The 13,407-nt window shown below is 33.6% G+C and overlaps 2 protein-coding genes across 2 annotated transcripts; both read left to right on the top strand.

Annotated features, from left to right (window-relative positions):
- Positions 1-4,305: 4,305 nt before the first annotated feature.
- LOC148573717 (uncharacterized) lies at positions 4,306-4,817 on the top strand. Its single transcript, XM_088505829.1, has 2 exons — positions 4,306-4,657; positions 4,699-4,817. The coding sequence occupies exons 1-2, from the start codon at positions 4,306-4,308 to the stop codon at positions 4,815-4,817; spliced, it is 471 nt and encodes a 156-aa protein (XP_088361955.1).
- Positions 4,818-4,952: 135 nt separating this feature from the next.
- Positions 4,953-5,477, top strand: LOC107627146 (uncharacterized). Its single transcript, XM_088505828.1, has one exon. It carries the CDS (start codon positions 4,953-4,955, stop codon positions 5,475-5,477), a length of 525 nt encoding a protein of 174 aa, XP_088361954.1.
- The last annotated feature ends 7,930 nt before the right edge of the window (positions 5,478-13,407 follow it).

Here is a 13,407-nt window from a genome sequence, read left to right as displayed (position 1 = left end):
GATAGGGTTTGAACCCCTTCACTTTAGAAGGCAACAAAGATAATTGTACCTCCTAGCTGCAGTGCTTCTTACTAATTTGTGTATAAATTATAATACATATAGCAATCTTTTATTTTATTTATATTCAATTTATTTTAATTATAAAGTCACTCATTTTTAAATCAATTATATTTTATTTAACTATAAATTTTATTAAATATATACAAATTAAAAAAATAAATAAAAAAATTTTATTAATCAGAATTTATTTTTTCTTTTCATGATTATATGATATCTATTAATATTATTTTTTTAATAAATTATATAATAATAAGTAAAGACTCATTTGCAGTTGTTTTCATATGAAGTTGATAGTTGAAAATCGTTAGATGATATTTAGTCAAACTTGTCAAATCATTTAACGGTTCTTAAATATTAACTTGACATGAAAATAACTATATGTGAGTTTTTACCTATAATAACTGATAACTCACTATTTTATGGTATATTTAGGATTGAATTGAGTGGATTTTGTTCACTATTCTTATACTTATTCATGTAAATTGCATGTTTTTAAGTTTCCTTCCGAATTTTGTACTGTAATTGAAAACATGCTTTCTAGGTCTTTAAATTACTAATTTTTAATAATCTTTTATTACCATTCGATGCTATAATATGTTTGTTAAGTGTTTTCAGAGCTTATAGGGTATGAATGGCTTAGAGGATGGAAAGGAAGCATGGAAAAGTGGAAGGAACACAAGAAATTGAAGTTTTGAGAAGCTAGTATCCACGCATATGCGTGACCAAGCCATAAGCAAATGACGCGCACGCGTGACCAGGAATTCGTCCAAGCGACGCGTACGCGTGGCTGATGCATACGTGTGACGAGCGTCACGTGCTGCAATTAACAGAATTCGCTGGGGGTGATTTCTAGACTGCTTTTGACCTAGTTTCAGGACCGAAAACGAAGACAAGAGGCTGTAGAGTGGAGCTGGACAAGGATTCGTATCATTCATTCATTCACACTTTAGGTTTTAGATGTAGGTTTCTAGAGAGAGAGGCTTTCTCCTCTCTCTAAGTTTTAGGGTTTCTTTTAGTTTTTTTTTTCTTCTAAAATTCAGATTTCCATCTTGCTTTAATTTAGTTTTCTTCTGCCTTTTATTATTCTAGCATCTTAGTTTATCTTCTCTTATCGATTTCTTTATTTTTTCAATTTAGTTTATGAACTCTTCTTGTTAGATTCAATTTCCTTTTTATGCAATTTGAGGTATTTCATGTTTATTGCTTCTTTCTTTAATTGTTGGTTATTGATCCCTTGCATTTGTTAATCTTAGATTTTACTATTTCTTGTTACTTTTCCATACTTTTATTTTGTGCCTTCCAAGTGTTTGATAAAATGCTTGGTTGGATTTTAAAATAGATTTTTATGTTCTTGACTTGGATTGATTAATTAGAGACTCTTGAGTTATCAAAATTCGTTTGTTGGTTGGAGATTGAAAGTTGCTAGTTGGCTTGAGTCTCACTAAATCTAGTCTTTGATTAGGACTTGTGAACTTAAGTCGATTTTGCTCCCTTGACTTTTCTTCATTTGTTAAAGGATAACTAAGTGAAAGCGATTTGCACTTATCATCACAATTGACGATGATAATGAGGATAGGAATTCCAATTCTCAATCCTTGCTATGACCTTTCTTAGTTGTTAGTTTATTTTTCTCACAATTTATATTTTCTTGTTCCTTATTTCAAAACCCCAAAAATATACTTTCCCATAACCAATAATAAATACACTTCCCTGCAATTCCTTGAGAGACGACCCGAGGTTTGAATACTTCGGTTTATTTTTATTGGGGTTTGTACTTGTCACAACCTAATTAAACGTTGACTGAGGATAATTTGTTGGTTTAGAACTATACTTGTAACGCGATATTTTTGTGAAAATCTTTACCAACAGTTTTCCTCCATCAATAACATAATAATAAAATAAATATAAACTAATTAATAAAGTATTAAAATTTGAAAATAATAATTATTTTTATAAAAATAAAATAAAAATACTTATAATAAAAAATAATTAAATTTTATATAATTATTTAATTATACCGGATTAACCGGTTCGACTAGTAATTTATCGGTTAAATTAGTGACCTAATAATTTGACCGGTTTAATTACTGGTTCAATTCTGATAACTATACAAATTAGTTCAAGGTCAATATCTTCAAAAATCTAGTTATTTTACTCTTCTTTTAATTAAATAACCAGTCACTAGAATAATTAATTTTGCGATAAAATAATTAAATCTGCCATAGACAAATGATCAAATCTGTTTATAAGTATGACAATTTTTTTATTAGAAGTCAAATACGTATTTTATATGCAATGCCTAAATGATTGATGATTGATTTTTTGTTTATATGTATCATGATTGAAAGTTAAATCCTGGATAGAATTCAATGTATTTTAAGAAGTGTTCTTGACTAACTCTCCACGTGGCCCCCTCATTGTATGAATTTTGTGGAGGTAAAATAATTTTGTCAATTTGTCCCAAAATGTATTCAACCTAGTGTATCCAGGAGTTTTTGGCAGAATTTTTTTTTAATATGAAAATAGAGATGATGTTTTAGTTGAATATTAATATTTGAAATATATTATAATATTATAGATATACAGAAAATGTTGATACAACATATAAGGGATGTGTTGCTATAAGAGTATTTTTAACGGTCCAATTTTCATTATAATTTTTTTCACATGTGAAGAGAAGAAAAAAGGAATTTTTGCACGTATTTTAAGAAGAAAGAATCTCTCTGAATGGAGACTTGTATTATTCAATAATAACATGTCACTTGGCATGTTATTATAAAAATAAATAATTATATAAAATCTTAATTAATTAAATAATTATATTTATAATTAATTAATAATTTATATTAATTATTTAAATAATAATTAATTAAATAATTAAATCATAATTAATTTATTAATAATTAAAATAATTAATTATATTAAATAATTAAATTTTTATTTGATTAATAATTTATATTAATTATTTATATCATAATTAATATTGAATATTATTTATATTATTATATTAAATTATAATTAATTAAATTTATTTACATAAAAAAATTTAATTTTTGCACCTTATAAAATAATTTTTTGTTGGGTTGGTTATTTTTATTTATAAAATTTAAAATGCTAACCACATTATTAAAATTAGCCGTTGCAAAACTAGCCGTTGTTAAATTAGCCGTTGAAAACTAGCCGTTACTATGTTACCGTTATTATTAATAAATTAATATTTTATTACTCTATATATACTACTTACATACACTTCTATTCTCACACTTTGTTCTATTCTTCTTCATCCTCTTCCAAGTTTACGAAATCAAAGTTCTGCTGATATTATTTTTTGTTCGAAAAAATGGATCCAAAACAACTCAACTATTTTTTCAATTATTTACAAAATTTTTCTCAAACTCCAAATACCCAACAATCTCAAACCTCAAACTCTCAAGTTCTAAACCAAAACTTCACACTACCAAATACATTTCAAAATCCAAATCCATAAAATTTTTCTAATTTCAATTTTCAAACTCCTTATAATAATCAATTTCCTATATTCCAACCACAAAATCAAAAATTCACAAACACCACATTTTCCATTTTTATCCATATTTAACCCCTCTATCGAAAATGTTACTCCAACATCTTTGCCGTTTCCAACTCATTTCAGTGCATCAAAACATAACTCATCTGGTGTTGGTGGCGCTTCTAACCCATCCTCTCAGATTCCGATACAATCTAGTCCAAATTTGTAATATTCAGATTTTGTCAACCCTCGTGGATTAGATGCTATCTACCTCAATGATAATGATATTAAAAATCGGAGGCAAGATAGTATTCAACACTGGTATTGGAAAGAGGATGAGATGTTGATTAGTGCATGGTTAAATGTTTCAATTGACCCTATAGTTGATACTGATCAAAAGGGCGAAACATTTTGGAGTCGAATTCACAGCTACTGTGTAGAATTTTGCGCCAACATGACAAGGGGGTAGTTGCATGTAAGAAACGATGGTATAAGATCAACAAGACTGTTGCACAATTTGCTGGTTGCTACAATCAAGCTAGTCGAAACATAAGAAGTGGTTCAAACACTCATGATATAAAGGAGTTGGCCTATATGGCTAGAAAGATATGGCTAAAAAATAATACTAAAAACTAAAAAAAGAATAATAAAAAATACATAAAAAATACATAAAAAATACTAAAAATATTAAAAAATACATTAAAAATACTAAAAAAAATACTAAAAAATGCATGGATATGGCTAGAAATTTTGATGATATGTTTAATGAGAGTTTGTATGGTCAAACAAGACGGCAAGATAACACACTCATGGATAATTGGATCAATGAGTGTTTATTCGATGATTCAGAAGAAGAAGATATCAATAGAAGCTCTATCCCAACTACTCGTAGATGGATCAACAGAGATCGAGAAGCAGGACAAAATCGCCTTTTCCAAGATTACTTTGCAAATGAACCGGTGTATAATGCTGACATTTTCCGACGGAGATTTCGAATGAGAAGACATGTGTTCCTTTGGATAGTAGACGCTCTCTCAAACGTCTATCCGTATTTCCAAAGAGGGTCGATGCAACCAGAAGAAGAGGCTTGTCACCACTCTAAAAATGAACCACTGCGATATGGATGTTAGCATATGGCGTAGCAGCTGATGCTGTTGATGATTATGTGCGCATAGACGAGAGTACTACAATTGAATGCTTGAAAAAATTTGTTGAAGGTGTCATTTCGGTGTTCGAGGATGAATACTAACAAAAACCAAATCCAAATGATGTACGACACCTGCTACAAATGGCGGAGGGTCGTGGCTTCCTTGGCATGTTGGGTAGCATTGACTGCATGAATTGGCAATGAAAAAATTGTCCAAAGGTGTGGAAAGGTATGTACATGAGTGGTTATCGTGGAGTTGCAACCATAATACTTGAGGTTGTATTATCTTCAGACCTTTGGATATGGCATGCGTTCTTTGGACTTTCTGGTTCAAATAACGATATCAACGTCTTAGATCGTTCTCCAATGTTCGATGATATTCTAAATGACCGTGCTCCGGAGGTAAATTATACGATTAATGGTAATAATTATACTATGGGATACTATTTAACAGATGGTATTTATCCTGAATGGGCCACATTTGTCAAATCAATCTCAAGGCCACAAGGGAAAAAACACAAGTTATTTGCACAATACCAAGAAGAGCAAAAAAAAGATGTGAAGCGAGCATTCGGAGTGTTGCAAGTACGCTTTGCAATTATACGTGGTCCAGCTTGCTTTTGGAAAAAGAAGAAACTTGCAAACATAATGAGAGCTTGTATTATATTGCATAATATGATTGTTGAGGATGAAAGAGACAATTATCCAGGAAGTTTTACTCAAGGCTTAGAGTATGACAATGTCGAAAATGGCTTATCATAACCTCAGCTGGGAGAGGAAGATTTTGCACTATACCATCAATTTCTCCAAAGAAATGCCCAACTTCGAAATAGGCAGCAGCATAGATAGTTGAAAGAGGACTTGATTGAATACATATGACAATTTCACAATGCTTGTCGTCAACTATAGAGCTTAACTATGTTTTTCTTTGTATTAAGTAATTTTACAAATTAGTGTAATCCCGAATTATATATTGTGTATTATTGTTATATATGAATTTTTTTAATATTAATATATTTTAATAGTGAATTATTTTTAAATTTATAAATTTAAATAGTATTATCGAAAAAAATAGTAACTACATTAATTTTAATTATTTTAATTAATTAATTAAGTGGGACCACAACACGGACTAAAGTTAGTTCCTCCTAATAAAGAAGAGAGAGATGCTTTGAGTTCCTATTTACTGTTTATAATACAAAAACTGATGTGAAGTTACTTTTTATGATAGATAGGCCATAAATAGGAAATGGGATGAGTTCCCTACAGGAGATGGTCTAACACCCTCTGTGTATTGGCTAGGATGTTGCCACGTAGGCAACATGTCTCCCATGTGTTGACCTCCACCTACAAAATTCATCCACTTGTAATTACACCAAATAATCTCATTTCCAACAAAAATACCAATATTTTTTCATATAAAAAATTAGCCAAGTTTTTGGAGTGATAGCCACTTTTTACCATCAATAATGTTTGAAAAATAATAAAAAATTTGTTCAAATAGTCTAAAATTATCTTATTTAGTATTTATTAATTATCGCTAAAATAATTGTGCAATTTTAAATGTAATAAATATATATTTACAGATATTATGTGTATAAAATTATAGATGTTATGTTATATAAGATAACTTTAAATATGATCTCCTTAGCATTACCATTTTATTATATGGGTAGCTGCTGTCAACTATTAGAGCTGTTGTTAGGAGTTGACGTCGTTAACCCTGGCAGCTGCTGATAGTCCTTGCCTTATTTCCTCCTGTTTCTTGCCCCTTCATCTTCAAATGCCACCTTGTGTTCGGATGTCATTAGCTTCATCTGTTGACTGCCGCTCCTAACTCCTAAGTAATGGTGGCTAGCAACTCTCTCCCCCTTGGGTAGTTGGCCACCTTGCCTTTATTTCATTGGTATTTCCCTCACTGGCTCCCATCAAGGCGTCATTTGACATCGTCCACTACTGGTTGCTCCATCTAAATACTTAGGGAATTTGACAAAATAGAGCCTTGGAGGCAATTCAAATGGTGACCATGCCATTTTTCATTTATTATTGTTGTTTGTTTGGTCATGGTTTAAATATCTTACATGTATCTACGATTTTGTTGTACTATTTATGATCTTCTGTTATGTGTGTTACTTGTTATTGTTTCTTGGCTTTGTATTTAGTCTACCTATGTGTATTAGGGTGAGATAACATTTTCTAAAATTATATTTCCTTTATTTCTCAGCCTCTTTTCTTCAGCGTTTTCCTCTGCCACTACAACCGTTTCCGAAATCTGCCTCCATTTCTTCTTCTTTCTTTCTCCCCCCATCGCTTCTGCCTTTGCCTTCTTCTCATCCTCTTCCTCGACTAATCTTGCTAAAGTCAAACACACGAACATGCCTCCAAAGCAACCACCTCCAGGAGCTCATTGAAGTCACATTGGAATTAATGATGACATCGTCTTGCTTTGCAAAATTGTCATATCAACTCAGGTTGCTTTTTTTTTTCCGATACAACACCGCTCACAAAGCTCCCAACGGGAAGTGAGAGACAACAAAAAAATCAAAAGGCACACAACAAATAAGCATACAGGCACTACAAAAACACAACTAGATAGGAGATACTAATAAATAAAAGTGAACAACCAGCAGCCACCTGTTTCAAGCTCCCACTCCCAATTCTTAATCATTTGTATTATTTTCTATTTTATCTCATTAAATTTGATCTCTTTTGATTGAAAAATCTTTTTATTTCTGTAATTCCAAATGCACCACACTACTGCAAAAAATATCATCAATTAGCACGTCTTATCTTTTGATGGGATTGGAATACCTCCCAGCTTATTAAGCATTCCTTTAGTTCCATGGGCCAAGTCGAGTTCAAGCAAACACTTCTCAAAGATTCATTCCAAAAATTTTTCGGTTTCATGTTAATGAAGTTAGCACTAGCAGTGCTGATGTTTTGAGCTGTCTAATTTCTTGAGGTGGTTTGTTTTCTTTGTCAATCGAGATGGTAGATCAAGGAGGATGACATGATGTTCAAATTAGAAATATCAACATCTTGAAAGGGAAACATCTACTAAATTTAGTCTGTGAACTAAAATCGAAACCTTATGTCTTTTTCCAAACTTATGTTTTCTTGTCTTGTGACTTTAAGGTAACTATGCTAGGGTATGCATTTCATACTTTTATTGAATCCAAGTTTTTTAGATTCACATCACACAAATAAGATGACGTCTATGATGGCTGCTTGTGGTGGCTATGACTCTCTAGCTTATTGAATTGAGACAGTTGTAGGGATGGCAAATGGCACTTTTTGGATACCTTAGGTGGAGGTGGTCTAGTAGGTTTAGCATAGGTAGGGAGCTCGCTTTGTTGGTAGATTAGAATGACAGCATCTATAAAAAGTAAGAACTAAACATGTCATCTTCATCCCCCATCCTTCTTCCCACTAGCTCACTTTAGCAAACATCAATCCTTCACCTTAATATCAATTGTAACTATCTGTTTTAGGCTACATAAAAGTAGGAAATTCCAAGTTTTCCAACTAATGATTGGTCATTCTCACACATAATCACACATACAAAATAATTTCATCCTCCATAAGTTTATCCCAAAAGTTTTATGAGTTGGCACATATCCTCAAACCTACAATACGAAATTGAGTAAATGTTACATGGCAATCGAACCAAAATATGTCACTTAATAAAAAGAAAATATTATATTTTAAAATATGTAATACCGTTGCCAAATTGCCACCTCAACTGCACTTAGGCTGCCAGAAAATTTCTACTCTTACAAGGCAAAAGATACAGCAAAGGGGAAGGCTCGCCCATATAGAGCAATGTCTAACCCAGAATTAGCCGGGATTATTCCAGTGAATCCTCCTATGGTGAATAAAAAGATGAATTCTACAGCAAGTAGGTTTAAGGAACATAATCACTCATAGCTAAAAGGTCTGATGGCCTCAAATCATAGGAAAAACATGTTTCTTTCCTTCTTAGACGGTCGTGTAGGCAGCTTTACCAATAGGTATGTAAGCCGCTAACCTACAGGTTTGGTTACTCTGTGAACCAAAGGCCTTTCTTCATTCTATAAGGCTCTAGATATCATTAATGACTTTTTCGAACATCCAAAGGAAAGAATCGTTATTTTCTATTAGCAGAGATCTAAGTATTAGACTGTGCTATTCTATAATATTTGACATCAAATTCCTTTTTGAGAGCTAAGAAAGCAGGCTATGAAGTCGAAGGCCAGTTCCCCATTATTGGAACTTTTGAGAACAAGCAAGGGATTGAGCTAGGTGAAAGCCGTTGCGCTAATGATGCGCATCCGTTTTCTTGCTTTTTCAATTAAGTAAAGACTGATTATGAGCTAACTAATAGAATGGAACTATCTTTAATGAAAAGAAAAGTGGAGGCCCTTGCTAGCATTACGCTTTGGAATCCATTCTTTATCAATAGCCCACCTTTTCTTTGAACCTTGTCAATGATCAAATTTAAAAATATGAACTGAGTGCCATTTGATGAGTAACTGAGAACAAGGGAGAGGGATATGGAAAGGATGAACTGATAAAGTAATGAAAGACAAAGTCATTGCTAGTAGTAACAAGACTTGTCACGATCCATTGGTTCATATAAAATCGATGTCCTAGGTGTATCAAAAAATATTCTTTTTGCTAAGCGTATATAATAAAATAGGGTGAAAGGTCCACCCCGAAAGGGAGTACTAACTAACAGCTGAGTCCTCTCTGAACTGCAGGAGATAGTTGCCCATATTACGGCTCACCAACTTCACTTGCCTTTATGGGAGACTCACTCTGGGCATGTTCGGATCACTTACAATACACAGTTCTATGAAGGAAGGGGTTGGTGGGTTAGAACATTTTTTAATATGATTTTTTTCCGTATTTGTTTGATGAGAAATGCAAGATGAGAACCCATCTCTTTTCGACTGAAAAATGCTACTCCGATTTGTCCATTTTCTCCATCCCTCTCTATCAAAATGATCAAAAAGGAAAGCGAGCTTGCTTCTTATTCTCGTGTTCGATCTGTTCTATTTTGCCCTGCTCGTTGTCACCTATGTTAAAGAAAGGTTTAGAACAATGTAGAGAATGAGGAGGGGCCGAGGATCTTCCTCTATACAGTGCATCTCTGGGCTCTACTCTCCCCCAGAATAAGTAAGGCCCCGTTAGCCTGCCTGGGCGAGGGGATAGGGAAAAAGGACCGAAACCCCCTTCATTCTGCCAAGGACTGGACAGGGGTTAGCTTTGTAAATTTTAGTACCGAGTGTAGTGTGGTATAGTAGTAGGAACTTCTAAGCCCCTTCCTGGCTACTAGATTAATCCAGTGCTTTAGATACTACGGACCCTTTGCCATCTATTGCAGCAGAGCCTTTTCATGATGGGAGAAGGGGGTTTAGCACAGTTCTTTGAATCAATCATTGAATAAAAAAAATTCTTTCTTATATAAATCTAAATTGGATAGGATAGATGGATCTATCTTTCTATTAATATATATGACTAAAAAAAGTCTTTTTGTATTTAAGTAGTGCAACAAAAAGCCTCCAATCAAGGATTTCGCCATTAAAGACTACACTGCTTAGGGCTCAGAAAACGAAGAGAATGAGCTCAACTTCTTATCCTCCACACTTATTTATCTTTGTGCCTATTTCGCATGCGCTTCACACAATATTGGGGTTTTGCTCTTCTCTTATTTGTTCCTCATTGGACAGTTCGGATGGACTTCATCGTTTTTTCCCAATTAAAATTGAAAAGGCTTATATCACATCGAGATGTCGATTCGTTTTCTGCCCTGGGCATTTGTACCCCCTATTTTGACCTTTGTTTGGACCCTTCATCTTTTTGAGTGGAGGCCTGGCTCACGTCGTACCAACAACCGGTAGGGAACACCTCAGTATACGATTGCGCGCAATAACTGGGAGTCCTTTTACACCTTAGGCCAACTTCAATTCACCAAATCAAGGTTCATCTAGTGTAGTAATTGTGGACTCGTACAAGGATATTGAGTAGATGGTTGATGTATCAGACTCTATCCTATCTTTCGTAGCATGCATACCCATCGATATCGCAACTGATTCGTTAAGCTATGTGTAAGAATCAGAATTAAATTAATCGCTTAGATAAGATAAAATAATAAATTAATTGTTCGAAATAAGTTCCAAAATTTAGACATAATTTAAAAATTTAAAGGTGAGATTTGAATTCAGTGATTTTTTCGAGTAGAAAAATATAATTTTCTGCAAAAAATTGTGTTAAAATGCATACCGATAAATTAGCCGGCAGTACCGGATTAAGTTTGTCCAATACTGTGAGTTAGAAAATAAAACTACAGAAAAATTTAGAAAAATATTTAGAATTGAAAATCGGATGCTAATTCTATAGATTTTAGCCCGAAGTTGGGCTAAACAAACCAAAAATGTTAACTGGTTAGACCGGACCCAAGTTGGGCCCAAACCCAACATGTATATAAGCTAATTAGAGGCCATTCAGCATCATAACACACACAAAAAGGAAAGTGTGCAGCTGAATTGAAGAAGAAAGGGTTTGAGTTTCCACTATTCATTCATCACTTTTTCAAGCTCATAACTTGAGTTATAGAGCTCCGATTTATGTGCCCTTTATGGCCACGCAAAACTCTCGTTGAGCCCGTCATTTTTAGCTAAACAAAGTTGGTAAGAATTCGAAGTCTATACTCCAATTCTCTGTCCTAACAGATTTTGCATTTTGGATTTGGTTGTTGAGTAGATTTTGTGCTTTTGATTGTTTAGGTGGTATCCAACATTGAAAAATTATTGGGTTTTATCCCAATCCACAGTGGATAAGATAAGAAAGCTCTTAAACCTTGTGGGTTGTCAATTTGTTAAACCCTAAGATTGATTTTTGGTAACTTGTATGGTTATAGCTTGAATTATTGTTGAGTTGGAGTTGAATTGAAGAATGGTGCACTTGGAGTTGATCCTTGGTGGCTAGGCATGGTTGAGCTTGTTTAAGGAATCAATTTGGTAAAGTTTTGCTTGTGTGGGAATCGGCCAAAGTATGGTTTCAGTTTTCTTTAGTTAATATGAAATGTTTTGTGAAATTTAGGCTAGTGACCTTTAAGATAGGATTGAATAATTAGGTGTATGATTAATTTATGTAAATTGTTATGTTTGATGATGAGTGTATGATGATGATGATGATGATGATGATGATGATGATGTGGAGTCTTGGATATATGTGGTATATGAATTATGATGAAGATTGAATGAGTTGCATGTGTTGGAGTATAATTATGATGATAAAATGATGAGTATTGATGTTGGTTATGATTGATGATGATTAATAATATTGATTATGATTGATGTTGAATATTGAGGGTGATGTTGATGTGGATTAATGAAAATTGAAGAGCGTCGATGTGATCTAGGTTGAATAATTAAGGAATATTTGATATAAAGTCTTGAGTTATTTTGGTATTGTTTAGGTTGTGAGTAAAATTGGTTTGAATTGAGAGATTTGGTATTTTTGAGGATTTGGCAAATTGGGTAAAATCTTTTTTTTTAACTAATTTCAACGGGCCATAACTTAGCCCTTGGAGTTTGGATTCGAGTGAAATTTATTTCAAATTAAAGATGGTTGAGAGAGTTTTAAGACGATATAAAGAATAGAGAAATAAAAATTTCGTAGAGAAAGTTATAAATGTTGGAAGTTAGGTGCAAAAAACTGAAATCTGTAAAATTGCAGAAATTCTGGTTGTGTGCCCACGCACACTATCGTGTGCACGCATGGACCAAAGCGTGTGCGGTGACTCGTTCTTACGTACAAGGGGGTGTGCGTATGCACACCCTGAAAAATTTCAAGGGGGTGTGTGATGAGCGAAAAATTTATACGCTTTTTGGCATTGTTTTTAGTATGTTTTTAGTAGAATCTAGTTACTTTTAGGGATGTTTTCATTAGTTTTTATGTTAAATTCACATTTCTGGACTTTACTATGAGTTTGTGTGTTTTTCTGTGATTTCAGGTATTTTCTGGCTGAAATTGAGGGACTTGAGCAAAAATCAGATTCAGAGGTTGAAGAAGGACTGCTGATGCTGTTGGATTCTGACCTCCCTGCACTCAAAATGGATTTTCTGGAGCTATAGAAATCAAAATGGCACGCTTTTAATTGCGTTGGAAAGTAGACATCCAGGGCTTTCCAGCAATATATAATAGTTCATACTTTGCCCAAGTTTAGACGATGCAAACTGGCGTTCAACGCCAGCTCTCTGCCCAATTCTAGCGTCCAGCGCCAGAAACAAGTTGCAAAGTGGAGTTCAACGCCCAAACTGGCACAAAAGCTGGCGTTCAACTCCAAGAATGACCTCTCCACGTGCAGACTTCAAGCTCAGCCCAAGCACACACCAAGTGAGCCCCGGAAGTGGATTTATGCATCAATTACTTACTTCTGTAAACCCTAGTAGCTAGTTTATTATAAATAGGACCTTTTACTATTGTATTAGACATCTTGGACGCCTGGTTCTTAGATCAGAGGGGCTGGCCATTCGGCCATGCCTGAACTTTTCACTTATGTATTTTCAAACGGTAGAGTTTCTGCACTCCATAGATTAAGGTGTGGAGCTCTGCTGTTCCTCAAAGATTAATGCAAAGTACTACTGTTTTCTATTCAATTCATCTAATTTCGCTTCTAAGATATTCATTCGCACTTCAACCTGAA

The sequence above is a fragment of the Arachis ipaensis genome, chromosome B2, assembly GCF_059453495.1.
Source record: "Arachis ipaensis isolate K30076 ecotype BB chromosome B2, ASM5945349v1, whole genome shotgun sequence".
NCBI lineage: Eukaryota > Viridiplantae > Streptophyta > Magnoliopsida > Fabales > Fabaceae > Arachis > Arachis ipaensis.
This window is presented reverse-complemented; position numbering and strand designations above follow the sequence as displayed.

What these genes read in the sequence shown, in the direction of transcription:
- LOC148573717 (XM_088505829.1), top strand. Translation starts at nt 4,306, where the DNA reads ATGGCTAGAAATTTTGATGATATGTTTAATGAGAGTTTGTATGGTCAA. An exon ending in GCAACCAGAAGAAGAGGCTT is followed by an intron (nt 4,658 to 4,698) that starts GTCACCACTCTA and finishes TATGGATGTTAG; the next exon opens with CATATGGCGTAGCAGCTGAT.
- LOC107627146 (XM_088505828.1), top strand. Translation starts at nt 4,953, where the DNA reads ATGAGTGGTTATCGTGGAGTTGCAACCATAATACTTGAGGTTGTATTA.